The sequence below is a fragment of the Nansenia antarctica genome (genome assembly GCF_963989245.1).
Source record: "Nansenia antarctica genome assembly, chromosome: 5".
NCBI lineage: Eukaryota > Metazoa > Chordata > Actinopteri > Argentiniformes > Microstomatidae > Nansenia > Nansenia antarctica.
In genome coordinates, this window is record NC_137690.1 from 61,219,371 (window position 1) to 61,246,864 (window position 27,494).

The window sequence follows — 27,494 nt, forward strand, 5'->3', positions numbered from 1 at the left end:
TAACATGCATAGCATCATGAAGATTGATCTTTAACAAAAAGCCAAACGGCCTACAGTAAATGAAATGGTATGGACATTTTTTAGGAATCTCTCTCTGAAATCAATTACAGACAACTCCAAGATTTATGATGGAATTAAAAGGAAAACTTTGTCTCCAAAAATAAACAGTGATCATGATGATTCATGTGTCAACAAAAGAAATTATCTGAAGACTAGGCTATAAGTAGGCCATTCTGATTTTGCCCTTTTAACACTGTTTGCATGCAAGCAAACACACAGTGGAGAGTTACTTTGTATTAGACAAGAGGAAGACATGGGCACTTCTTCTACCTGAGCTCTCAATTACCCAACTGTACTCAGAATGTAACGACAACGATATTACTAGTTAGTGTACATCTACATGTACATTTACATCTATTATTTATTGTCATGGTTTAGGTCACACATAACTGTGATGAGATTATTCCAAACTAATTGCAGTCTTATGTAAGGTGTGCAGTGTGTTGTGTACCTAGTGGTCTGTCTTATGTAAGGTGTGCAGTGTGTTGTGTACCTAGTGGGGGCTCTGGGGAGATCCCAATGCTCTGTAGGAGGGCCTCAGTCTCTCTGCGCTTGCGGTCCAAGTCAGAGTCCTCTGGGGCGGCCTCAGCCTTCTGCTGTATCTCTGACTGCATGAGAACATACACACACACACACACACACAGTCACTGGCGCTGCTGTCACTGGCCATCCATAAGCACACACACATCCACCCTCACACACATGTGTGCGAAGTTGCGAACACACACACACACGAACACACACACACACACACACACACACACACACACACTCTGCTGATACTTTTTTTTATATCATAAGTTACTTTAGTGTACAATAGTAGTTACAATAGTTACCTTTACAAAGGACAGACAGGAGGGGGTGACCTTAAAATACTTAAAATACTAAACTGCGCCTTACCTCTTTCTTCTTCCTCTCCTCCTCCTTCCTCTTCTTCTCTTCCCTGATCTGAGCTAGACGCTGTTTTTTGCGCTCTAGCTCTGCTTTTAGGTCACTTTTGTCCGCCATTGTGTCTTATCAGGCTGGGAGAAAAGGAATGTCACACAAGGATGAGAGAAGTTCTGTAAGTTCTGTTGTGATAGACGGTGTCTACAACTATGTGGGCCTTAAGGACTGGCATGCTGTGAAGTAGCAACCTGATGTTGCCTGTCTGTAGCGTGATCATAGTGCATTTGATACCATGTTCCTGTAGACGTTGTACTGTATATGGGTCAATAGTCATACCTCACTATGGTACCAATGTGAGGGGAAGGGGTGGCCCATTTGGGAACAATATTCAACAATTGAACACTGTAATGTAGCAAAAATAGAATGAACAGATGTACTGCGGAAAAGGCATTGCATCAGCTTGGCACTCCTAAAGCATACACGTTTGGGTCTGCAACAAGACCAACTATTTGCACAGTATCTATTACAGGATGTGAGACAAATAGGTCGTCATCATCATTATCATCGAGGAACCAAAGTCTCTCCAGCAATGCAATGGTGAGAATGCATGCTGACACTGTAGGCAGTGATACAGCAGAATGAAATAGGGCATGAAACAACAGTGGAGAAATAGAATTAAAGAAACGCTTTATTTAAATACTTGACTCACAGAATCTTACAATTAAATTAAGAACAGAGACAATTGGTCAAGAACTATAAAGAAGCTTTACGCTCGGGAATTCATCGTTATGACAAATCATGGTGGCCATAACGACCAGTGATATAATAATTAGCTACTGGTGCAAGAATTCAGTTATTGTATTAATTCACACCAGACACCTCCAGACTGATTCCAGACAGTATGTTGGTATCAATGACGTCATTAACGCGCCCCTTCCCCAAACCAAAACCATAGAATTCAAAAACATACCGCAGTGAGCAAAATTAGGATGACACCGAAACACTAATAAATGAAGACACATATTGATGACATTGAAGATACTAGATACTCTACTGGTTGGCAAAAGCGTTGTCATACCTGATCTTTCCCCTGTGGATGATGTTGTGTCACTTCCAAAGATGCTGTATCACTGCTGCTGCACCCGGCTAATCAGCACATCCTCTCGGTGTTACATTGGGTCAACAAATCTCGCGTGTCTGTTGAAGAGGTGGTGCCAGTCCCGAATAATGATACCGTTAGATTGTGGTAGAAATTATATATACATCCGCATATAAATGACCTACATTAGATTCAAAGCAGGTGCATCTATGCATCCCTATCAGAAAAACGAGGATGGAGATGGATGGTATGAAATCCCACCTTCTTTCTTTGTGCATGCTGTCGTTGCCCCTTCCATACCAATCAACTATTACATTAACAATGCTGCCATCTACAGACCATTTTAGAGAAATGCATTTGAAACTCACAGGTCACCACTAGGAGAAGAAAAAAAATATCACTAGGTGTAGCAATAATTAAAACAATAATATATTCTTATCTATCGATTTTATTTTATTTTACATAAACAATTTATCGTAGTACATTAATTGTCTTTTATCAAAACTAAATGGCTCTAACACTATCACGCTTGAAGTATTTTACTCGAAATTAATTATATTTTTATTCTCGAAATATTTCGCCTTTCTTCTCGCAATAATATACGTGTGCGTGCGTGTGTGTATGCGTGTGAATTTTTCTTTTTATCTTGGCATTGTATTCCTAGCGTCACCAAAGTCCCCCAAAACCTTTAACAAAACACACCAACCTCCTCCCCCAAACCACCATAGCGCTGTTTGATTGGTTGAAGCCGAGGCTATTACATTCATGTCCATTTCATCAACAATAAGTCAACGGAGGTCGGGTCTGGGGAATACCGCTTGATAAAAGTTCAGTAGATTTAATGACAGCTGTTGGTCATGTTGATTATGTTTCCTTCATAGCTACCTTGAGATATGTAATTGTAAAGCTTCGATAGCGCCCGTGGCTATCTATATTAGCTAGCTAAACATCCGCAGAGACTGGAGGAGCGGTGCTGTTGACAAGACAAGGGCACCCTCACCCTGGCCTGGCAAAACAACCCGAGGTCCCATTGAGACTTCCATTCAGACTCGCTGCTGCAGCCATGAAGTTCACGCAATTCCTGTTAAAGAACACCTCAATGTCAGGCATTCAAAAAAAGGTGGATAGGTTTTCCAAGTTTTCACCTTCGCCGTTGTCAATGAAGCAATTCATAGATTTTGGTAAGTTTTCACCCCTCTCATCATTGCATAACTAAGCTGATGAATGTCAATCATAGATTCTAAGGTGCATGCACATAATGTGTTGGAAATGACATCTGTCAGTGTTCCCCACAGTCATGATCTCTCACGTCAGACGTGTTGCCTCCTACAAATTGCATACTACACTGTGACAGTAGCGTATGTGTCGTGTGCCCTGCCCACAACTCATTGCTGATGTTTTGACAAACAAATATAGTATTCCCTTGACATGCTTTCAATTCACACCTTAACTTACTGCTGCTGAGCCTCATGATGCCTGTATTAAATGTCCCCTCTTCTGTCACCCAGCATCAGAGAATGAAAGCTGGCAAAGATGTTCACCCTTATGTAACCCAATGTTCAACCCAATTTCAGAGGCTGATATTAAAACCCCCACTGTTCATTGTGGTCTGTTGAATGATATAGCTCTGTTTACATGTGGTTGACAGAATACTGCTATCCCAGAAAAAACAATGAGCTTTGAGATTATAATTGCATGTATTTTGCACAATGCTTTATCCATGGCCTGTCTTGAGATTTCCTACATCCCTGTGTCATGTGATTGCAGGGTCGGCCAATGCCTGTGAGAAGACCTCCTTTGTGTTCCTACGTCAGGAGCTTCCTGTCCGGCTGGCCAACATCATGAAGGAGATTAATTTCCTGCCTGACAAGCTCCTGGGCACCCCGTCTCTACAGCTGCTTCATAGCTGGTAGGTTAGAACTAGTACTATACGACTTAACTCCTACCAAGTCTACATCCCCTAAATCTACACCCATATCCTATATCTTCCATAATTTCTACACCCCTGCAATCTCTGCACCCCCTAAATCTACACCCTGTCTCGCTCTACATCTACACTCCCTATATCACTGTACTGTATTTTGTCCAATCCCTGTCCAGACAGTAGATTCCTGCTCCAACATGAACTCCCATGTTCTTTCTAGACAGTTAGTATACTATGGAACTATGGATTGTGCTGAACTGGATCTCTCTAGGTCCCAGACACTTTGTCCTGTAGTCAATGCATCATCAAGTGCCTGTTAGAATGCCCTGTTTCAGAGTAGTCGTTTAGCTGTACTCTGTGGTGAGCTGTGCACTAGCGATTGTGATCGGTTGTTGTCGTCATTGTTTGTGTTGTCACAGACTTGTCACTGTTCTGTTGAAATGTCATCCATTCACCTTGCCTGCTTTCTTTAATGTCATTGTTTTGCTGTTGTTCCCGGTGCTAGGCTACTTCCCCCACGTACTAAAGTGTACTAACCCCAGTTTACAGACCCAGTGAGAGCTTTGACAGTTGGCAGTTTCCTGTCCCCAGTCTCATCTCTAGTGTCACTTACACAACAAGGCCTGGTACATTATGTTTCACAGTGGAACTGGTGAGATGACTGCTTTGTGTCTGGTCTTGGGTGTTTTTAATAAGATTGGATTGCGGATATGTCGGCTGGTCTTACTGAAATGGCAAACTCATCATCCCAAGACCAGTCCAGACAACCTGTTGTGTTGTCAGTGATAGCAGTCTAAAATACAGCACGATTGAACTGTTGAACTGGAATAATGGCAGTTACACAAGAGTCTGTGTTAGGTATGTTTACACTGCGACTCACAGACCTCCTCAAGCCTGCGTTCTGAAGTGTTGGTGCAGCACTTCACTGCGCTAGCTTTCCCCCGTCCACTCAAGGACTTTGGGTTTGTCATTAACAATATTGATTGTTCCTATTTTGTTGGCTGGGGAAGAGATTGGCTTCATTGTTGGGTCACTAGAAATGTTACATACACTTTTTTTTATGTTAGATAGGTTGGCCTATTCCTTATTTGTGCCTATGCAGAAGCTGCATAAGTAAACTGGGAGTGTTCAAGGTCAGCTGCCGGACAAAGTCAGAGCTATGAAAACAGAGCCATGCTGTGACCTTTACCCTATAATGTGTCTGCAAGGCAAGCAATTGGAAACTTTACAGCTTCAGAAGTAAGCCTAAATACATATAGTGGCTCGTCTAAACTAAACTAATAATGTGTGGGCTACTCTCCATTGCTAACTTGAAGCTTTACATTTATTTTTTACCAGGTTAGTGTAGAAGTATCTTTTCAGAGAATGCAGGTTTTGAGAGAGTGAAAAAGTAAGGAATGTTTTAAACAACACAACAAATAGCCCAAAGCAATTATTGTATATGCAGGCTTAAACCACTACCCTGAGGGCACTTGGTTCAGTATACCATGGGCCCCTTAGGTTCATTACCAACAACTACAGTGCTGTTGGCTGGTCGTCATTGACTCTGCGTAGGATCAAACATTGGTATGCTCTGATTTATAAATCCGTACTGGGTAAAATGCCACTTTCTCTCTGTTCCTTTTTGATTAGGCCTAGGTCAGAAAATAAATATCAGTCTTACTCGCACTTGCTTTTAACGGTCCCAAAAATAAGATTAGGCCATGGTAGAAGTGTTTTAGCTACTTAGCTCTGTGGTCTTGGAATTCTCTCCAGTTGAAAATTTCACGAACAGTTGGTCGATGCAGATATCACAGCTGTGTGTAACTGTCATTAGGACAGCTGTTTTTAGTTATGATGTTTGAACTATATATAACTGTTGTACTGTATGTGTTTCCATAGTTTGTATAATGTTGTGTCTGTGCATGGATGTTGTTCCCCATGCGGCTGTTGAAACAGGTCTCTCTTGAAAAATAGATTTGATCTCAATCAGACTAACCTGTATGAATAAATAAATAAATAAAATTAAATTTGCAAGACAGAAATCTTTTTTTCTTCTTCTTTTGGGCCTCCCTGTGTAAACCACCCTGTTGTATATCAAACAGGTATGCACAGAGTCTGGTGGACTTAGTGGAATTCTTGGAGAAAGATCCAGATGATAAAAAGGTGCTGACCAAGTAAGTCAATATACATACAGAAAGACTGATTTTACCTGCTGTGAACCAGTCTAGTCTAATTTAAAAAAAGATATAATGTTACAGTAAGATTGTTATCGGTTATGGGTTTTCAGCTGTTAGCAGCCTAGCAGGTGTTATAATGAAGGAATTAATGTAATGGAATCCAAGAGGGGAAATGTGGAATGCAGTAGAAGTGTGTGTCACAGCCTGAAGAACACTGCCCCACTCTCCCCTCAGGTTCACAGAGACGCTGGTCAATGTGAGGAACAGACACAACAATGTGGTGCCCACCATGGCCCAGGGCGTGGTGGAGTATAAGGACGCCTTCGGTGTCGACCCTGTGACCAACCAGAATGTCCAGTACTTCCTGGACCGCTTCTACATGAGCCGCATCTCCATACGCATGCTCATGAACCAGCACAGTGAGTGTCAGGAAGCACTAACACCAAATCACTGGCTTGTGATGTTAATGTCCAATTCCAAAAGCAACTATCCTCTGTTCTCTATGTACTTGTGGAGATCTTTAGGATTGTAAACAAAACAAGTGGGAATTGTTGCCATACTACTCACACATCCAATCCTTTGAAATCAGGGGGTGGATTTGGGATTGAGTGAATGATTTTGTCATTATCAAAGGTTTGTCTTGAAAATGTGTTTTGTGTGCATCTTAAAGACGTGAGAAATGTAGGTTAGTATCTTTAGATAAGGTTTGGTGCAAGAAGCCCTTTGGCAAGAAAATATTTGGGCTAATGTTTGTCTTTGGCAACCCAAAAAATACATTTCTGCAAATGTATTTCGTTGCTGTACAGTCATAATAGCCTCTCATGAATAATAATAATAATAATAATCATAATAATATAAATAAATTAATTAATTAAAAAGTAAGTAAATCGGCACATACTGGATGCATTCTGTTATTCTCTGCCTTTAGCGCTTATCTTTGATGGAAGCGCCAACCCTGCCCATCCCAAGCACATTGGCAGCATCGACCCCAACTGTGATGTGGGCGAGGTGGTACAAGGTAATGACCCTTATCAGCTGTATGTACTATATTTAGCCCCTAGATAATACACTGGATTCATACTGTATATGTTTTCATTAACTGCTCTCATTACTGCTCTGTGTTTGAAGAGTTTGATGACAACTTTGTCCTTTTGAGCTAGCGATATCAATTCTGTAAAGTATCTTGTTTTATACAGCTCTCTTATGGAATGGAATGGAATGGAATGGAATGGAATGGACTTTATTTGTCATTGCTACAGTACAGGTACCAAACAAGGAAATTTAGGAGGGGTGGCTCCCCTGGTGTTAGGAAAGGGGGAAAAAAAAAAACATTTTAGAAAAAGCATAAAAGCATAAAATCACAAGAAGGTAAGGAGCTGGTTTACATCAATAAAGGCTATGTACACAATCCACTGTACTATACTGCACAGATAGTCAACTAGGGTTGTCATATTGCACAAAAGTATTTTTTCACGTTATTTTAAAGTGTCACAGTTTGCAGGCTTGAAAATGTACATGTTTGTGCCTCAGCACTAGCTGCCATACAATCCGTCCGGACTGTCCTGGGCCCAGAACTTAGGCCTTTTCTGTGTTCAGGGCCTTTGATGAAGGCACTGAGAAGTACATTATAACAGAATGATGCTTCTAAATGCATTGACATTAAAAGGAATCAATAGTTTTTCCTCTAGCTACCCTGGAACATCTTGTGTATTTATCGGTCTCCTTTGTGTGGATGATGGTGGGAGCTGTTCTAGAGAACAGCCACGTGCAACAATCCTAGTGTGTGCTGTTTCTGTCTCCAGATGCCTATGAGAGTGCCAAGATGCTCTGTGACCAGTATTACCTGACCTCCCCAGAGATTGAAATAACACAAGTCAACGGTAAGTCGAGGCCTACACTCTACAGTGTTGTTAAATGGCTGTCTCTATGGGCCAAGGGTAGGGAGAGGGGCCAGACCTGTTTGAAACAGTTTCGGAGTTTCATGTTTCCAAATTGCACAATTTGTGCTGCATCTGGTTTTGGCGGTTGTTAGAAAAGATTAGGTTTAAAGAAACAATCTTCAGGTCTTTATTTGCATTGCGATATGTTTGAGGAGCAGCCAAGTTTGCGTTGAGTTTATTTATCTGTGCGTGGGTTTGGTGCTCTTGATCTGACGTCCAATTGATCTACAGTATGTCAACTTCATTTTGGGGGCAATTTGCAAATCCTTCCCTGCTTAAAGTGTGTGTGTGTGTGTGTGTGTGTGTGTGTGTGTGTGTGTGTGTGTGTGTGTGTGTGTGTGTGTGTCTTGAGTGTGTGGGGTCAGTGATATTCGGCTGAACCATTTTTCTCTAGGTAACTGCAGTATGTTGGTTTAGCTTACAGTGCTGTGTGAGTCTGCTTACTCTCAGCTTAGGTTGTCAGGAGGGAGTCTGAGTTTTACACATTACAGCCCAGCTGCCTTTGAGCCACAGACTGCCATGCCTAGAGTGAGAGACAGCCAGTCCCTCATACAGCATGTCCCACTTGTTCATATTGAATTTATACCCTACATGGTCCTATCACTCCAGTGTAGAAAAACAAGTAATTTTTTACTGTGCTGGTGTACGTTTTGGTCATTGGGCACAACCAATCTTTTACCTCTCACCATTAGGCAGCCATAGGACAGGCCCCTGCTACACTTTGTCTTGTTTCTAAGCAGATTTTTCTGTCATAACATGTAGCGCTGAGGTCTCGAAAACAAACCAGCACTCACTCCTTTCAATTATTTTAGAGCCTACTCACGCCACAGCGAAGGAATGTACATTTCAATTACTGAGAGTCATTGTTTGGTTTCGAGTCTTTTCTATCAGGAGTTGTTTTTTTCAGCCAAAGGTCCTGAACAGCCGCTCCATATCGTCTATGTCCCCTCCCACCTCTATCATATGCTGTTTGAACTCTTCAAGGTACAGAAACATGACTGATCTTTAATAATCATAGTCACACCTTATCATCTCACCTTATAACCTTATATTACACTCTTGATTCATAACAACTTCTTTACATTTACCCCCAAATGTCAAATTAAATCTTTCCTGTTCTGAATGGCATGTTGTTGGCATTAAACGCAGGGCGTGCTTATGCTTGTTCAGTGGTGTGTAGGGTTGACATTAAAGGGGGGGCGGTACCTGTGCTGGTGTAGTACCTTACAGTATGTTTTCTCTCCAGAATGCCATGAGAGCCACAGTGGAGACTCATGAAGCCCTCCTGACTCTCCCTCCAGTCAAAGTCAGAGTTTCACTGGGCAGTGAGGACCTGACCATCAAGGTGAGTTCAGCTTCATAGAGTTGACGCATTCAGCGTGACATTGACATGCAGAAATGCATGCATACTATACAGTAGTAGTAGAATCTCATGACACTGTGTACAGTATAATGGTCAAGTTTTACAATAAATTATGCCTGAAGCTGACACCTTTCCTATGACCACTTTTGCTTTGACTACCTTTCCTATGAGCACTTGAGTGTTACTAACACAGCCATTGTTAGAAAGTGAATGTGAAGTCTTAGAAGTATATGTGTATGTACATACTGTAATGTATTTTCCAAGCTATAATAAATGACAATATTTTGGGAGAAAACAGGCAGATCAGATGGGCTGAGTGAAACAACCCTGATGTAATGTTGTTGTTGTTGTTGTTGTTGTTGTTTGGTAGATGTCTGATAAAGGAGGTGGAGTCCCCCTGAGGAAGATTGAGCGTCTGTTCAGCTACATGTACTCTACTGCCCCCAGTCCTGTCAACACTGACAACTCACGCAATGCTCCTCTGGTGAGGCTCATAGTGAACTTTGAATTCCATATCTATTATATTCTACTCTCTACATTGAGATCCTTCATTGACTAGGGGGGTATTCCATCAACGTCTCGCGAACCTTATCGAAATAAGCCTGGATTTTCCTTTAGCGACGTTGATGGAATACCCCCTAGGATTGCAGGTTTGGCTGAGTATGTTATCTAATCTAACATGTAAACAGTGAGATAACAGAAGTTATTTGCGAACGAGTGGAATCACAAACTGGACTGTTGGTCATTCAACTGTCTTGAGTTTAAACTGGAACTGTGTGTGTGTTTGCGTCTGTACAGTACTGTCTGGGACTCTTATCTCTTTGTGTCTATGGTTCTCTACAGGCTGGTTTTGGCTACGGCCTTCCCATCTCCCGTCTCTATGCCAAGTACTTCCAGGGAGACCTGCAGCTCTACTCCATGGAGGGCTATGGAACGTCGGCCGTCATCTACCTGAAGGTAATACTTTTTCTGTTTGCACAGCACTACACTGTAGCATTATTTCACTGTAAGATGGTTGAACCCCTAAACATGTTTTTATAGTACCGTAGATGAAACAAGTCAATAACGGGCAGTTGGTGTGCATGAGCAGACATTACATTTACACTTTGAGATTACAGGGACAGTCTCCCTGGAGTAATTTAGGGCTAAGTGCCTTACTCAAGGGCACACTAGTGGTGGTGTTTCCAGGTGGGATTCTAACTCATGACCTTCTGATCACCATTCTATCATTGTAAAGAGCTTTGAGTTGCATCCGTGTACGAAAGGCGCTATATAAATAAAGTTTCACTTCACTTCACTTCACTTCACCAGTCAAACTCACTATCCACTAGGTCAGCACTACCCCGCCGACATTTGAACCACCAGCCTAGTTCTGAAATTGAATGCTCCGCTCCCTTATTTTCCCTTATGTTCCTTATAAACTAATAAGACATTCTTTGAAGACTTTCTTAATCTACTCTGTTCCATTCATTTTTACAGTAGAAACCTATGGCAATAACCTAACCTCCACTGTTCCATCACCAGGCCTTGTCCTCAGAGTCAGTGGAGAGACTTCCTGTTTTCAACAAGTCAGCCTTAAGGCATTATCAGACGACCACAGAAGCGGATGACTGGTGCTTGCCTAGCAGAGAGCCCAAGAAGCTTGGGAAGCATGAGCGGGGCATCTAACAAAACACATTGAGAGAGCAAGCTCAGAAAAACAAGGAGGAGGAAGAGGAGGTAGGATAGCATCAACGAAAGGAGAGATGGGCCGATTCATAATCACAAACTGACCTGCAAATACCAGTACCTCACAGCTATGGGCCTGGACTGAGTGTGTTTGTTATGTGGATTCTTCATGGATTCTTATGTGGATCTCACAATGGTGGAGAAGCTCATCTACAGTATATCTCAAAAGTGAGTACACCCTTTAGATTTTTGCAAATATTCTGTTATATCCTTTCAGGGGATAACATTATCCTACTGAAACTTTGATATAACTTAAAGTAGTCAGTGTGCTGCTTGAATAACAGTATAGATTTATTGTCCTTTGAAAATTACTCAGTACACAGCTGTTAATGTCTAAACAGCTGGCAACAAAAGTGAGTACACCCCATAGTGAACATGTCCTAATTGTGCCCAATGATGTTGTTTTCCCGCCCTGGTGTCATGTGAGTCGTTAGTGTTACAAGGATTCAGGTGTAAATGATAAGCAGGGCTGTTAAATTTGGTGTTTTGGGCACAATTCTCTCTGAATGCTGGACAACATGGCACCTCATGGCAAGGAACTCTCTGAGCGGCTGAAAAAAAGGATTATTGCGCTTCACAAAGATGGCCTTGGCTATAAGAAGATTGCCAACACCCTGAAAATGAGTTGCAGCACAGTGGCTAAGATCATACAGCGGTTTTCCAGGACAGGTTCCACTCGGAACAGGCCTCGCCAGGGTCGACCAAAGAAGTTGAGTCCACGTGCTCAGCGTCATATCCAGAGGTTGGTTTCCAAAAATAGACGTGCGAGTGCTTCCAGCATTGCTGCAGAGGTTGCAGAAGTGGGATGTCAGCCTGTCAGTGCCCAGACCATACACCGCACACTGCATCAAATCGGTTTGTATGGCCGTCGCCCCAGACAGAAGCCTCTTCTGAAACCGATGCATAAGAAAGCCCGCAAACAGTTTGCTGAAGACAATGAATCCAAGAACATGAGTTACTGGAACCATGTCCTGTGGTCTGATGAGACCAAAATAAACCTGTTTGGGTCAGATGGTGTCCGGCGTGTGTGGCGGCACCCTGGTGAGGAGTACCAAGACAAATGTGTTTTGCCTACAGTCAAGCATGGTGGTGGCAGCATCATGGTCTGGGGCTGCATGAGTGCTGCCGGCACTGGGGAGCTGCATTTCATTGAGGGACGCATGAATTCCAATATATACTGTGACATCCTGCAGCAGAGCATGATCCCCTCTCTTCGGAAACTGGGCCGTTTTTTAGGGCAGTTTTCCAACATGATAATGACCCTAAACACACCTCCAAGATAACAACGGCCTTGCTGAAGAAGCTGAAGGTTAAGGTGATGGACTGGCCAAGTATGTCTCCAGACCTAAACCCAATTGAGCACATGTGGGGCATCCTCAAGAGGAAGGTGGAGGAGTGCAAGGTGTCCAACATCCGTGGGCTCCGTGACGTCGTCATGGAGGAGTGGAAGAAGATTCCAGAAGCAACCTGTGCAGCTCTGGTGAATTCCATGCCCAGGAGGGTTAAAGCAGTTCTAGATAACAATGGTGGTCACACAAAATATTGACACTTTGGGCACAATTTAGACATGTTCACTATGGGGTGTACTCACTTTTGTTGCCAGCTGTTTAGACATTAACAGCTGTGTACTGAGTAATTTTCAATGGACAATAAATCTATACTGTTATTCAAGCAGCACACTGACTACTTTAAGTTATATCAAAGTTTCATTAAGATAGTGTTATCCCCTGAAAGGATATGACCGAATATTTGCAAAAATCTAAAGGGTGTACTCACTTTTGAGATATACTGTATTTATGAAAGGTGGAAAACTCCATTGGAAGTGTTTCACAGGCAAAGTGATTGATGTATTAGGAATAAGTGACTTCATGAATGTTCTAGTCTGGATAGAAGGGTCCCCTTCTCGCCATCACATCTATCCTCTTTGTTGTATTTACCACACAAGTTATTTATTCTGTCATTTTAACATTAGTACAATGTGAAACCATCAAAAAGCTACTCTTCATGTTTTTAACCTGCATTTTTTGTTTTCTAACATAATTTTATTTCAAACGTAGTTCTTGGTCATGTTTCATTTTCGGTTTTGAATCTCATTTATCTAAACATCACTCATTTAGCTCAAACAGTAACTGGGAAAACACAGATGTAGTGTGTCGGGAACAGATGTCCAGCTGATGCTGTCTGTTCTGTCAGTGAATGGGTTTTCTCTTGTTTCCTTGGAGAATGTTGGGGGTTATACACCATGCACCTCATTGTGTTCTGCCAGGACTGAGTAGGCTCCTTGTGGCCTTTTGAATACATCAATGTTGATTGACACCTTGTTTTCAACATAGTTTTCATTTAATGTCAGAACAAAACATGACATCACGTTTAGTTTTTACCCCTCAAAAAGCTTTGTTGTCCCTTGAGATTAGATAAATGTTTATCTATAACGTATTGGACCTAAAATGAATGTGTCCTACTCACACCAACTGAAGACTTTTGTGACATCTGAGTTCCATGGCTCGTTACTGGTTCCATGGTTTGTTACTGGTCCTCCAGTATTAGATTCTCATTCACTAGTTTCAAACCCAGTTTGGAATTTGTATTTAATGTGAATATATATGAGAGAAATGTTCTCATCATACTGTTTTGGTATTTTAAAGTTAGCACTCCAGTATGTAGTTACTAAATTGATTTAATTGAGAGACCAGTAGGGTCCCCCAAGCATAAGTATTTATTGAATAATGTTGATGCCAGAGAGGAACGTGCTATATAGGTTCTGTGACTAGTTAGGGCAACCATTACATATCACTGACGAGATTCACTATTCTCTATAACATACAAAATACAGAGTGTAACACCTAATATTTACTATAACGCTATGATAGCAATGTTTTTTTTTCTGTAAAGTCACTTTTATATGTACATTGAAACAAGAAAAATAGTAAGAAATTAAATGAACACTGAAGTGCCAACTGTATTTTTAGCGCCAAACAGTTTGTGTGTTTTTAATATGGTTTTAAATGACACAATCTCAGGATGTTGATGTTATTACATCTTTTTCATACATTTGTATGTTCATATGAAATAGACCTGGGAGGTTGACTCATTGAAAGCTATTTGATTGGACCTCCTACACTGTAATCCGGACCCTGGCCTGACCTGAGCTATATGCCAATAACTTCACTGTGTATTGCTGACATTGATGTATGTTCAGGTTATTGGCAGCCATCCCATGTCAGGATTTCAGTCTGTATGAATTGTAAGATATTACCACAGATAATAACAGTTTATTAAGAATGTTTAGCTAATTCTTCACTGAAATGCACCTTTTAATGTAGTTTTATCTCCTCCTGATGTTCCTACAATGCAGATGCCAAACGAAGACGTGCCTGCTTCTGTTTAGCTGCCTTTGCATGTGCTCAAACCTGAAAAGAATTGTCCTTATGGTCATCATATCTATATCTAAACTGTGCTCGTCCTTATGGCTATTATTTCCCTCTGTCATTTTTGTTTTTGAACTAAAATGTGGTTTGAGGCCCAGTGTTACATACTAAACCAGAGCCAGTTACGGGACCTGTATTGTATATAGAAACTCTCACCTCCCATCACTGCACACAGCTGTTTGACAAACCTAAAGCATGCTCACATGGTAACCCCTTTTATAACACAGTCAGTGAGGAGCTTCAACACTTCAAAGCTTCAAAGTACCTTCTCTCTGTGTTCCGTGACCAAGCCAGGCCCACATCCTCTAGCATAGTTAATGCCATTCTACCCACTGCTTGTGTGTTTATGTAGACAACACAAACACCCTTTGCCTATGAAGTGCAATCAGTATATATGTTGAAAAAAATAACTAGCTGTTCAGGTGACGGTATCACTGTTTATACTGTCTAATGTGTGGCTAATGCTTTGCTACTTATTGTACAGTATACTACACTGTTGTGTATCTCTAGTAGACTTGGGTCAAATACATTCAATATGTAAAATACTTATTTGGAGTTTAGGGACTAGCTGGTTCCTTCTGCCTAAATTGAATGCAGTTCCAGAATTTGACATGTGCTGTATTAGCCCCAGGTCTGATTTAAACAGCTTGTAAGAAAGGCTGCTTCTATCCCATTTTAAGATTGGTTATCTTCAAAACCTACATTAAAAATAAATCTGAAATGTGCCTGGTGTGTCTTTGTGTGTTTTCATTTGAATAACTTGACTGACATATGGCGTCTCAGGCGGGCAATAAATTAAAATTATAAAATTATTACAAGACACACTACAACAAAGTGATGATCGACTCTAGATTTTCTTTTGTTAAACATTTATTCTTAACATTATATCTATATCTATATATCTAACAGTTGCAGTTCTAAATCAGCATGACTGGATCATTATATTTCAATATGGAATACTTTTTCCATCATATACTATATTCAAGACAATAAAAACGTTCCAAACCATGTGTTTGGTCTGGTCTCCTAATGGTAACGTGTATTCCCTAACTTTGACCTGTCCCCCTCCCTCCAGCGTCTGTTTTCAGAAACAGAGCAAGGTTTCTCTGGACTCGTGCCCGTGTCTATGCCTGGGCAGCTGCCAAGTGCTGAGAACACACTGTTCTGCTTTTCTCTAACATGTCTGATGTGTTTTAGAACACTGCTGCTGCTCACGATCCCAGCACCTCCATCTGACACCTGAACTTTCCTCGGAAAACACTGCTCTATTTTAGGGCCAACAGTGAGAGGTCTGACCCCTCACTTACACAATGACCCCCTTCTTAAACCTCTGTATAACCACAACACAGGGGCTACATCGGTGACTGACCTTGTTGCTCAAGGTGGGGTGATAGAATTTCAAACTCTCATACATACAGATGTGAACGATAGTTGCTTAGAGGGAGAATTGGAAAAGAAAATGTAGAATTGAATCTCAAACGCTCGCACAGAGAGACATCAGTGATATTGTTTAGTGGGAGTATGGAATACCACCCAGTCTCTGGCTCTATAGGAGACTCTGGTTCGGGGTTAGTTGTTGATGGTTATTGTTCTCTTGTTCAGTTTTGCCTCCAGGGCCTGATAACGAGTGGAAATGTGGGCTGGCCGCCCGGGAGAATCATTACTTCCAGATGACACTAAAGGGGAGGGGGAGGGGGCAGCTAACAGACACTCCTCCCAACTCACACACGACAGGACAATTACAATGCAACCACCCTGCAATTAAACCTTCACAAAGACATTAACTATAACTTAAGTGCTGTAAGATAGATAGTGTTAGAACAACTACAGCCCAGCATGCATGAGGATGAAGTTGCTTATAACCACAGATCTAGGATAATAAATATATCAAATAAATATCAATGATTTGGGGCAACCAACTCCAGCCACCAACTCGTCAACTTGTGTTTAGGTAGAGCTTTGGCCCTTTGGTTGAATAGAGCTTTGGTCCTCTGAGAGAGGTTAGTCAAATACCCAAGCTGCAAATAGAAGGGGGGAAGTCTGGAGTCCTGCCCACTCCAGAGGAACTCTAAGGTCGCTCAGTGTCACAGACAAGTGCTGACTACTCTTACATAAGGGGTCATTGTAGCAGTCCAGGTCTAAGGTATTGAAAAACACAGCAACATCAGAAACAGGGGTAACACTATACAACCGCAAGTGCAGTGATAATGGATTGTAAGATTTGTCATAAGGAAGCATGACCCCCTCACAATGTCAGTATCATCCAAGGCCAGCGGTAGCTATGGGCAGGGTTTTCTTTCAGAATTGTTGATATTCTAGGGACATGTTTGAAGGTTTAATCTATTTGTATTTACTGTAGGTCCATATACTATGTCTATCGATTTAGCACTGCCCATAGCCACCGCCGGCCTTGCTACCGCTAGCACCCAACCCACCCCCTCCCTTCCTATCGGCAGCTGCCTCCAACATTCTGGGGTTGCATAACAGGACATAATGAATATGTGCTGTTATGCAGCCCCAGAATATTGGATTGTTCATGATATCCTTCAACATTATTCAATCATCCATGACTGGACTGTTGAAAACCTCATTGACATACAATAGTTGTCTCAGTCATGTAGGTCGAGGTATTTGACCAAGAAAATGAAAGTTGCTACTGTACACACACACACACACACACACACACACACACACACACACACACACACACACACACACACACACACACATTTAGAAACATGTTCTGCATCCTAACAAACCTATCAAATAATTTAGCCTTTCTTCATAATTAAGAAAAAAAAAACGTTCAACTCTCTATTCGCTATTCATTTGTTCATGTTCATAATGATTTGGCACCTGGTTTTGAGACAGAGAAAGAGTGAGTGGAAGAACGATCTCCATTCCCATTGTATTCAGTCCTCATTACGTTAAGTAAAGAACCCTTAACCTCTGCATTTCAGAATGCGATGCTGCCAATTCATCTTTCCCTCTGAGATGCACTCTGGTGGCTCTTCCTACAAAGGGATTAATAGCTCAGACTTCTCTCTCCTTTCAGCCCAGATCTCTGAAGTGCTCTATCTGTACTCCCTGGTATTAACCCACCACATTACCTTGATTGAAATAGACGCAGACACTCACACCATTACAGAGACATTTGGGTAGTGAGTTTTGATTATGGCACAGGTCATATGCACTACACAATACAACTTAGTCTTCAAGGTAAGAATCTCAGTTATAAGAAAGGATGAGTGATATCGTGAGGCAGTTCACATTCTTAAAGTACTTGGAGAGAATGAACACGAGGGGAGAGACCTCACAATACATTTTGATGCTAAGTTGTAGTTGAATATTATGTACTTTATTGAACTCAATTATCTTTAACTCACTCAGTACATGCAGAGTTATGTGGACTTCCTGCATGAGGAAATTCAGTCCAATATTTGACCAGAGAAAGACAAAAAGCATCTCTTTTTTGGGACGGGTGAAAGGCAGGGCGCTCACTTGCCGACACCAGATGTGATTGAATAGGGGTCATCAGCGAAAGGTCGACAAGAGTATGTGTCCCATAGTGAAGTGTTGAACCGAGTCAGCTGAAAGAGAACCATGATGCAAGCGTTCTCTTTAGAGACTTACAAATGTAGGAATGATTAGTAGACATATTCTGTTTCTGGTATTAAAAATGTTTTAAAACATACATATAATTGCTCCCCTATTATGCATATCAAGCAACTGCTTTAACATTCATACTGTTTATTATGGAGCCAACTGTACACCCCTCTCTCAGGCTAAACAGAGCAGCATGAAATAGATGTTCAGAAATGATTAGAAGAGTATTACCGAACAACATTTTAACTAAAGCTACAGTACTTTATTTCCATGGCCCAGGGTGGTATTCAACATGTGCATGTTGTCTAAGTGAACTGGAAGTGAATTGGAAATACACTACATGGCCACAAGTATGTGGACACCCAAACATCACACCCATATGTGCTTGTTGAACATCTCATTCCAGAACCATAGGCATTAATATGGAGTTGGTCCCCACGTTGCTGCTTAAGAGCCTCCACTATTCTGGGAAGGCTTTCCACTAGATTTTGGAACAAGGTTGCAGAGATTTTCCTGAAAATCCTTCAGCCACAAGAGCAATACTGAGGTCAGGCACTGATGTTGGGCAAGAAGGCCTGGCTCGCAGTCAGCGTTCCAATTCATCCCAAAGTTGTTCAATGGGGTTAAGGTCAGGACCTCACTTTGTGCATGGGGGTATTGTCATGCTGAAACAGGAAAGGGCCTTCCCCAAACTATTGCCACAAAGTTGGAAGCATATGATTTTCTAGAATCTCATTGTATTTTGTAGCATTAAGATTTCCCTTCACTGGAACTAAGGGGCCTAGCCCAAACCATGAAAAACAGCCCCAGACCATTGTGTCCACATACATTTGACTGATGTAGTGTATAAACACTTTTGTCAAGTGACTACTCAAGTGTTTGTTCTGTAGATAGGAGGGCATCCAAGCATGAACTGCTGCATGGTTGCCAGGTGAATTTCTCTCCTCTTATGTCATGGACACAGAAACTCTGCAGTGGTGAGTCATACTATAGCTGCACAGTTTTCTGGGAGGGAGGGGGGAGGGGAGAGACAGAAAGAGAGAGAGAGAGAGAGAGAGAGAGAGAGAGAGAGAGAGAGAGAGAGAGAGAGAGAGAGAGAGAGAGAGAGAGAGAGAGAGAGAGAGAGAGAGAGAGAGAGAGAGAGAGAGAGAGAGAGAGAGAGAGAGAGAGAGAGAGAGAGAGAGAGAGAGAGAGAGAGGCATCATCCTGACATCAGCTAGTGCTGCAGTGAGTCCATGACACACACAACAGGTGAGTGCAGGAGATCCAGCACATTGTGTCTGTGTCTAACTTCATCCCCAAGCTATTGCACACAGTACATATAAGTCTTGAATAACAACGACTCATTAGGAGTGAATTTATTGAGTATTTAAGTATTTGTTATTATCTGATTTCAACAAACAGCTGCTGTTTCAGACTTAGGAGAGCCCCCACTGGGCCACTCTACCTACCATGCACCCCCCTTCTGGAGGTCTGACCTCCAGGCACTATGTCCTGCACTGCCAGTCCCATTAGGAGAGCCTCCACTGGGCAGAGCTGTCTAACATGCACCCCTCTTCTGGAGGTCTGACCTCCAGGGCTTATGTCCTGCACTACCAGTCCGATTAGGAGAGCCCTCACTGGGCATGGCTGACTACCATTCACCCCTCTGACCTCCAGGGCTTAACCCCCGTGCACCAGGCGGTCCCGGGCCCCCACACTTAAGCACCCCCCACTGATAAAGCCAATATCCGCGACTTCCAGAAAAATAAATTCTTGGTATCAAAATCACTTTTAGTCACTGGAGACTGGGCCAACACTAGGCCCAGTCTCAGTGCCTCTTACTCAGCCACTCTATCTACCAGCCACCGCTAGCCTGGAGCTCAGAGCCTAATCTCCACAGCCTAAGTCTGTTCAGCTGCTCACAGTAGCTCTGAATAAGAAACATGTAGTGTGCAAGCACTGGGGGGGAAGTGCTATGGGAGATCATTGATCCAAAGTAAAGCCAATGGCTATGCACTATGCATTGGTTCACCAGACCTTTTGTGCATTTGGGCCGAAGTGTCTTGGAATGAGACTCAAACACCTCAAGCCTTAGCTGTCAAGACTTAGAAACCCATTAATCCATGATGTGGGATCAGGTAGACAAATGTCTTATTTTTCATCACATATAGACTAAAGACACTGAGATGCTGAATTACTGCAATTGATGCAGTGTCCAAGCAGCAGTTCCGCAGCAGTTCCGCTGTGCATGTCAAGGCCCGTTGTCTCAAATACATTTGAATTTCCACAGTTGGGCTTTCTAGTAGTATGATCTCCAGTTTGTTTACATTCTGTAGTTCGTAAGGTGGCGAACTATGGAGACACAAGCAACACATCAAGTTCTGGTGACTTATGACAATTGTATTTGTAAAAAGGGTTATTCAAATCCATTCGATTGTTGAGCTAACATGGATTATGCATTTAGATGATAAAGCATTTGGATGTTAAGAATAGGACTAGAGTATTCCCTGTTGAAGCCTGGGAGTGACTGTGGAAAAGCCAATGGCCTTGGCATGCAGTGGCACGCATGATGTAAGCCCTGCTGTGGAAAGCCGGCTACTGGGAGCTTAAACTCCTAGACCGGGTTATCCGAGGAAAGCCAGAGATTCACAGAAATGTTGTGTTCCTCGAGTGTGCTATAACTCTTCCTATTGTTTCTTTCGTTCTTTGACTGAAAACACAGTTCCATTAGTTCCATTTGTCAATCCTAAGGATTCCTAGGTAGCTTCAGTAACTGGTTCTGTCATGTTCCACTGCCAGTAGGATTTCACATCTCTGAAATGAGATACCATCAGGTATAGTATCTCTTCGCACAGTCTTTTTTCTGCAGATATACGGTATCTATGTGGTGGCTGGATACATTCAGTGAAACAATGAACACAAAAATCTATGAAGATTTAATCTCCTTCAGTAGAGGATTCCCTCTGGTTTCAGTAGCAGGTATTTCTTGACCGAGTGAGGCAGGGGGAGTTGTCTGATGCCTGTGTGGCAACGGTTTGACATCTTGCTGCGGACAGCACACCTGGCCAGGTGCAGCAGAGTGCGAGGAGTGTTGCTGCAGACAGCGAAGAGGGAATCATAGAATTCCTCATGTCTCTAGCAAAGCAAAAACATAAACAAATGAAAGATTATTGGTAAGTCTATGGGCCAACAGTCAAACTTCCAGAATCCTGCATGTTATTGAAATGTACACATATTACAATACTGCATTCAATGTTCACTGAGGTCAAACGCGGTATCTACTTGTTGTACAGTATACAGCTAGGTTACCCTGTAGGAGGAATCAGGAATGGATGTTCTCCACTTCTTAGTGGGTTTGACGCGTTCGTATGAGTTGACCATGACTTCTATTGCCCTGGGACACTCATGACAGGCCTGTATCACCTGCAGAACACAACACAACAACACAACAACACAACAAGCTGACAGAACCAAAAAGAGCTACTAAAGTCAGTCAACAGTATGGCAGGAAATGTATAGTTCACTTTCTCTAGATCAGGGGGATTCTTATTGGGCATTGTTTTTCATAAGGTAAATCCAAGCAATTACTATTCATGTTAAAGCTCTTATATACTAACAATTAAAACAAACAGACAACATTTTACCTTCAAAATGTATTATCAAAGCTAACCAACAAAGTTGTCAGCCATCATACATAACACAAGATTATTATCAGAACCAAGATTACCCATTAGCTAACACTGCTAAGGGTTATCAGCCCCTCACCTACCTTGTGGAACTGAGGCGGGTATATACGCGAAGCACCAAAGTTGAGCAGCAGCTGGTAGCAACGCTCAGGGATGGCCATGGTCCTGACATCTGTGACCTTAAGGACATACTGGATGGGGGAACAGCCGTTGATATCCATGAGCTGGGTGTTGGCCCCTGCCTCAAGCAGCATCTGCATCAGGACGTGGTCACAGTTCCAGGAAGCCTTGTGAAGAGCCGTCTTATCATCCTCCTCCTGCAGGTTGGGGTCTATAATAAAGGCTTTCAACTGAGATGTTTGAGTATGACAATAAGCTACAACCTTGTGAACAGTCTAGTGACATGGGCCGTGATCAGAGTGTATCTGACAGGGTGAACCACATCACCGAGCCCTACAGTAGCTCTAACCTGCGTGGTGGTCCAGCAGGATGCGACAGACCAGGTGGTGGTCCTCACTGAAGATCTGCTCACGGATGTCCAGGGCCCAGAAGGCTGCTGTGATCAGGGGCGTCTCAAGGTGGACGTTCACCGCGTCCACCTGTGCCCCATGAGCGAGGTACAGTGCCACTAGCTCTGGGATGCCGAAGCGGGCTGCTTTATGCAAGGGCGTGTCCTCCTCGTTGTTCTGACTGGGCATGTTCACTTTTCCCCCTGGAGTGAGAAGAGTTTTCTATCAGTATTATGTCATTGTGGCATTCAACTGTAGTATTTCTTTATTATAAAACCAAGAGGTGAAAATGTGAACATCTTGTATTCTTTCTTCTGACTCTCCAATGACTTGACAACCAAAAGGTTTGATATAACTTGCACTCAATGTTAGTTTTGTGTTGGTTTGACTGATTTTAATCTCCATACATCCCCACCTGTGAGAAGGAGCTGCTTGGCGCAGTCAACAGACTCCTTGGTGATGCAGTAGTGCAGTGGGGTGTGCCCGCTCAGCGACAAACTGTTGACCTTCGCCCCATGAGCCAGCAACAGGGCCAAGCAGTCTCCATTGGAGACCACACATGCCACATGCAGTGGCGACTTCCCATTGGGCTTTCCGTTGACTGCCGCCCCCTTCTGAAGTAGCTCCAGGGCAGTCTCCAGGGAGTTGTACATCACACACACATGGATTCCCATTGCCCATGACGACTCCAGCTTGTGGCCTGGCAACCAGTAACCTGATATAAAAGCAACATTTTGTATGTATGATCTATATGTTACGGTACATGTGGAAATACGGTACATGTGGGAAAACTAGGGTTAGGGTTAGGGTGCTAGGGTTAAGGTTAGGGTTAGGGTTAGACATGCCAGCATGTACCAAGTCACCCTAGCACCTAACCCTAACCCTAGTTTCCCCACATGTACCGTAACATATATATATTCCTCCAGGTGGAGCTCAGTCTCATGGATGAGGTTCCGAGATTAGGTGTAGCTGATTATTTTTGGTAAACTCAGTTAGACTGTGAGGTAGCTGCAGCATACCATGCCCTGTATGGTGTGTACAGTAATGATAAATACTGGGAGTTCATACATACGGTTCGGAATCGAGAACCGGTTCTAGTTGAGAACTGAAAACAAATTGTTCGATGCATCGGAATCGTATGCCTCCGAGGTTATGCCGGCATGTTTTGCGCATTTGCTGACAGTTGTCCGAGTGTCTGAACATTCCAATCTAAAAATGTCGGAGCAAGGCGTTGCAGAAATATTGATTGGTACTCTATCAACGGCTTGATTGGTAGGCTACTCTCTAGAGAGCATTATTCAACACATTATCCAACAAGTGTAACAAAACAGATAATAATTATGTTTATACATGGGATGAATTGATGTTAATTTAATTTAATTTTAATTAAAGATGAAAATGACAACGTTAACCCTTCAACACCGTATCGACACGAGTATCTACTGTCATCTCTAGAGCAGGCTATCTGAACATCACTAAACAAGATCATGTTAAATTGTTGGCCGCCAGCGAAATGATGGTAATGTTATTATTGGTGTCCGCCATATTATAATTTATAGCTAGGCCTAGTTTGTAAAGACTTTTAACTGATTTCAAAGCGCCCGATGACGTTGAAACCAGTGCTCTGAATCCAGAGCAGATTTCCAGAGCGTATTTACGAACGTATTCATTAGGCTACTGAGGGTAAATGTCCTATGCTAATAATATTAGTGCAACGCAGACAGGCTTAGCAACTTTTTTCTTTGACTAAGAAACCCTAAATGAAAACGAATGCTGAACAAATATTCTCCCATTTCATTTTAGATGATGACAGACCGACTGTTGCTACAGATAGCTCTGAAGCTAGTAAGCTGCTCGAGTTCATTTTATTCATGTTCAAATGTTATGTTCAGATATTCTACTACACTGTGTTCAGAGACTCGAGATAATAAAACAGCTGCGTTGACGCTGAAAAGCTGTGTAGGCCTACTTTTTTTCCATACAGAAAATCTATCAGGAATCCATACGGAAAATGATAAAGAATCGAACCAATAAACAGAGTCGATAATGGAATCAGTATCAATAACATCTTAATTCCCATCCCTATTCATACAGTATGAAAATAATTTATTTATGCCCGTATCAATAATCTCCCACCAGGTCATACTTGACTATTAAAGACCTTCTCACTCGGGGAGGTTCTTCTCATGGAGATCTAGCACCACCCATTGCCTGGTACCCTACAGTACACCTGGTCCTGTCTTGTAAGCACCACTGAGAATTGAGTATCGCACTAATGCCGACAACAACGTTAAAACTTATGGTGTGTGCATTTTGTGTTGTATCATACCCCTAACTCATGTGGCTGACTTATCATGTTATGTTGTGATACCACTGTTCACCTTTACCTTGCTTATAAACAATACAAATCATCCTATTCCTATTATATTATATATTCCTACCTTGCTTGTATGAAGCCAGGATCCTACTCTTGTCCTCTACCTCAAACACAGTGTCTATGTCTATGTTGGTGGTGCGCAGGATTTCCAGCACCTTCTTGGAGTCGTTGTTCAGCAGGGCCTCCAGGAAGCGAGCCTTCAGCTGCTTGGCAGTCTCCTGTCTGGGGGTTAACGTCTCCATGTCTCCCCTTGGCACCAATGCTGTCACCGAAGCATGGAGAAATCTTGTGACTAAGTGGAAAAGGGTGACTAGTATGTTTTCAGACATACGCTCCCTAAGGGGATCTATGGTAGTGTACCCACTACCACTGGAGAGAAAGAGGGAGGAAATGACAGGGCGAGAGGGGTAAAGTGGGGAGTGAAACACAATCACTCATGGCGTGACATTTGACATGCCATAAATAGGAAAGAGGGCAAGAGTGAGACTCAGTTGGGATCGAGGCAGGCAGCGGATAGGCAGGCAAATGTTACATCCACAGCTCACGCACTTACAGAGAGGTATATGTAGGATATGTCAAAGTCACATTAAGTCACAACAATAGCTAACAGCAATGGGGTTCAAGACATCTACAGTATGCAGGAACACCATCTAAATTTAGCTCCATGTGGAGGCAACAAGGGGATTATTATTATTGTAATCAATGTGATTATGTGACATTGACTGCAGTGTAGCCTATATTATGTTCTATATAAATGTTGCAAATCAATCAGCTTCATTCAATAAAACCAACTAACCAGGTGCCTGGAGAAGGTTAAAGACAATTCATCAAGAGCACATAGAATGTCCATGTTGAATTAATAAACTAGACAAACACTGTTTACAGGGTGACTGAAAAACGTTTAATATTTAAAAGGAACGAATAGGCCTGGAGTATGCCCTGTTGAAGCCTGGGAGTGACTGTGGAAAATCTATTGGCCTTGGCACTAGGGTTGTACAGAGATGTCATTATCTGTATCTGTTCAATATTATATATTCTATAATTAATTATGAAATATATTTCCACATCCTCATACTGTATGATTAATCTCTCTCTCTCTCTCTCTCTCTCTCTCTCTCTCTCTCTCTCTCTCTCTCTCTCTCTCTCTCTCTCTCTCTCTCTCTCTCTCTATTTTTAACTAAACAAAGTTTTATGAACCGTCTGAACTCCACCAACACCCCCCTTTAACTGGGGGACATTGAACAATCAGAAATGGAAAAAAATGTTAGGCCTACTACTTGCGATGCGAGAGTTTCGCATTGAGGCAGCTCTCAGCCTGTGTAGTAAATGAAACCACTAGTTAGTGAAATCAAAGTCTTATGTTGCAAACAGAATGGGCATTTTTATCTTGTGCCCATCCACAATGATAGGAATTGATTTGAAGAAACATAATGGCTGACACAAAGACATGTCAATCATGTTTTTTCCAAATAATAATGAGCAACTTTGGGTAGAATCTTGGTGGGATTGAATAAATTGTACTTCTTACCACTCCTTTTCGAATAATTATGTGAAAAGGAAAAAAAAAAAAAAACTAAGTTAAAAGTGCAATATACATGTGTGATGGATGTCTGTTCATTGTTTGTTTATTGAAAATAATAAAAACTTTTAATCGTTAAAAAAACATTATAAAAAGCAATATAATAGTGCAATATATTTTTTTGTTTTGTTTTTGTTTTTTGTTTTGTTTGTTTACGTTATATTAAATATTGTTGCTTTATCTTGTTTTGCACATAATATTTGAAATAAACATATCAATCAATCAATCAATCAATGCGCTCAGCTGTCCGCACCACCCTCCGTAGTGCTCTGCAGTTGAGGGCAGTGCAGTGATGCACCCAGCCAGTATGCTTACGATTGTGCCTCTGTAGAAGGCCCGCAGGATCTTCGTCACCACGCAAAACTTCTTCAGCCGCCTGAGGTGAAAGAGCTGCTGCTGTGCCTTTTTCACCACCTGTTTGGTATGCACGTCCCAGGTGAGGTCGTCAGAGATGTGGACGCTGAGGAACTCTGCGCCGAGGAAAACTGCTTACCCTCTCCACGGCTGACCCGTTGCTGTTCCCGACCTTTCCTCCTGAAGTCCACCACCAGCTTGGCCTTATCAGTGTTGAGAGAGAGGTTGTTCGCCTGGCTGTACTGAGCCAGGCAGTCGACCTCTCTCCTGTAGGCAGTCTCATCGCTGTCGGTGATCAGGCCAAACTGTTGTGTCATCAGTGAATTCAATCATTGAGTTGGAGCCGTGTGTGGCCACGCAGTCGTGGGTGTACAGAGGGGGTTAGAGGGGTGGATGTCTTTGAGCCCATTCTCACCACTTGGCGTCGGTCCGACAAAAAGTCCAGGATCCAGTCACATAGGCTGGGGTTAAGGCCTAAGCCTCTGAGCTTGGTGCCGAGCCTGGAAGGGACAATGGTGTTGAATGCTGAACTGTAGTCTACGAACAGCATCCTCACAAAAGTTCCTCTTGTCCAGGTGGGTGAGGGCGGAGTGGAGAGCAGTGGCAATGGTGTCGTCAGTGGATCTGTTTTGCCGGTAGGCAAATTGGTAGAGGTCCAGTTCGGGTGGTAGCAGTGGAGCCCCTAGACTTTTGGGGGCCCTAAGCAAACAACATTATGGAGGCCCCTGGTAAGGGTCTTAGGCGGGTGACGATGTGGACATTTTAAAATGTATTTATTTCCCTGACACTAAAATATAATACGGTTTTACGAA

The 27,494-nt window shown here is 42.4% G+C and overlaps 3 protein-coding genes across 3 annotated transcripts in view; 1 reads left to right on the plus strand and 2 right to left on the minus strand.

Annotated features, from left to right (window-relative positions):
- Positions 1 to 2,125, minus strand: part of dync1i1a (dynein cytoplasmic 1 intermediate chain 1a) — a 54,114-nt gene extending 51,989 nt beyond the window's left edge. The window contains exons 1-3 of the mRNA XM_080531183.1: positions 2,027 to 2,125; positions 961 to 1,082; positions 554 to 668 (exon numbers count right to left, since the gene is read on the minus strand). Coding sequence (XP_080387309.1) covers positions 554 to 668; positions 961 to 1,068 — 223 coding nt within the window. The 5' untranslated portion in view covers positions 1,069 to 1,082; positions 2,027 to 2,125. The remainder of the gene's footprint in view (positions 1 to 553; positions 669 to 960; positions 1,083 to 2,026) is intronic.
- Positions 2,126 to 2,831: 706 nt separating this feature from the next.
- pdk4 (pyruvate dehydrogenase kinase, isozyme 4) lies at positions 2,832 to 15,309 on the plus strand. The gene is made up of 11 exons (XM_080532336.1): positions 2,832 to 3,228; positions 3,815 to 3,956; positions 6,056 to 6,127; positions 6,365 to 6,549; positions 7,059 to 7,148; positions 7,933 to 8,010; positions 8,978 to 9,054; positions 9,317 to 9,415; positions 9,804 to 9,917; positions 10,277 to 10,390; positions 10,958 to 15,309. Exons 1-11 carry the CDS (start codon positions 3,111 to 3,113, stop codon positions 11,099 to 11,101), a joined length of 1,233 nt encoding a protein of 410 aa, XP_080388462.1. The 5' UTR covers positions 2,832 to 3,110; the 3' UTR covers positions 11,102 to 15,309.
- A 5,814-nt stretch (positions 15,310 to 21,123) lies between these two features.
- LOC308158963 (ankyrin repeat and SOCS box protein 4-like) lies at positions 21,124 to 24,991 on the minus strand (the record flags this gene model as incomplete). The annotated part of the gene is made up of 6 exons (XM_080532682.1): positions 21,124 to 21,312; positions 21,487 to 21,600; positions 21,947 to 22,194; positions 22,333 to 22,575; positions 22,788 to 23,087; positions 24,814 to 24,991. 6 exons carry the CDS (start codon positions 24,989 to 24,991, stop codon positions 21,124 to 21,126), a joined length of 1,272 nt encoding a protein of 423 aa, XP_080388808.1.
- Positions 24,992 to 27,494: the final 2,503 nt, after the last annotated feature.

Bases quoted from the DNA above. Each gene is read 5' to 3' on its own strand.
- pdk4 (XM_080532336.1), top strand. From the start codon at position 3,111: ATGAAGTTCACGCAATTCCTGTTAAAGAACACCTCAATGTCAGGCATT. The intron at 3,957-6,055 runs GTAGGTTAGAAC...TATATCAAACAG, and splicing joins CTACAGCTGCTTCATAGCTG to GTATGCACAGAGTCTGGTGG. The intron at 7,149-7,932 runs GTAATGACCCTT...TTCTGTCTCCAG, and splicing joins TGTGGGCGAGGTGGTACAAG to ATGCCTATGAGAGTGCCAAG.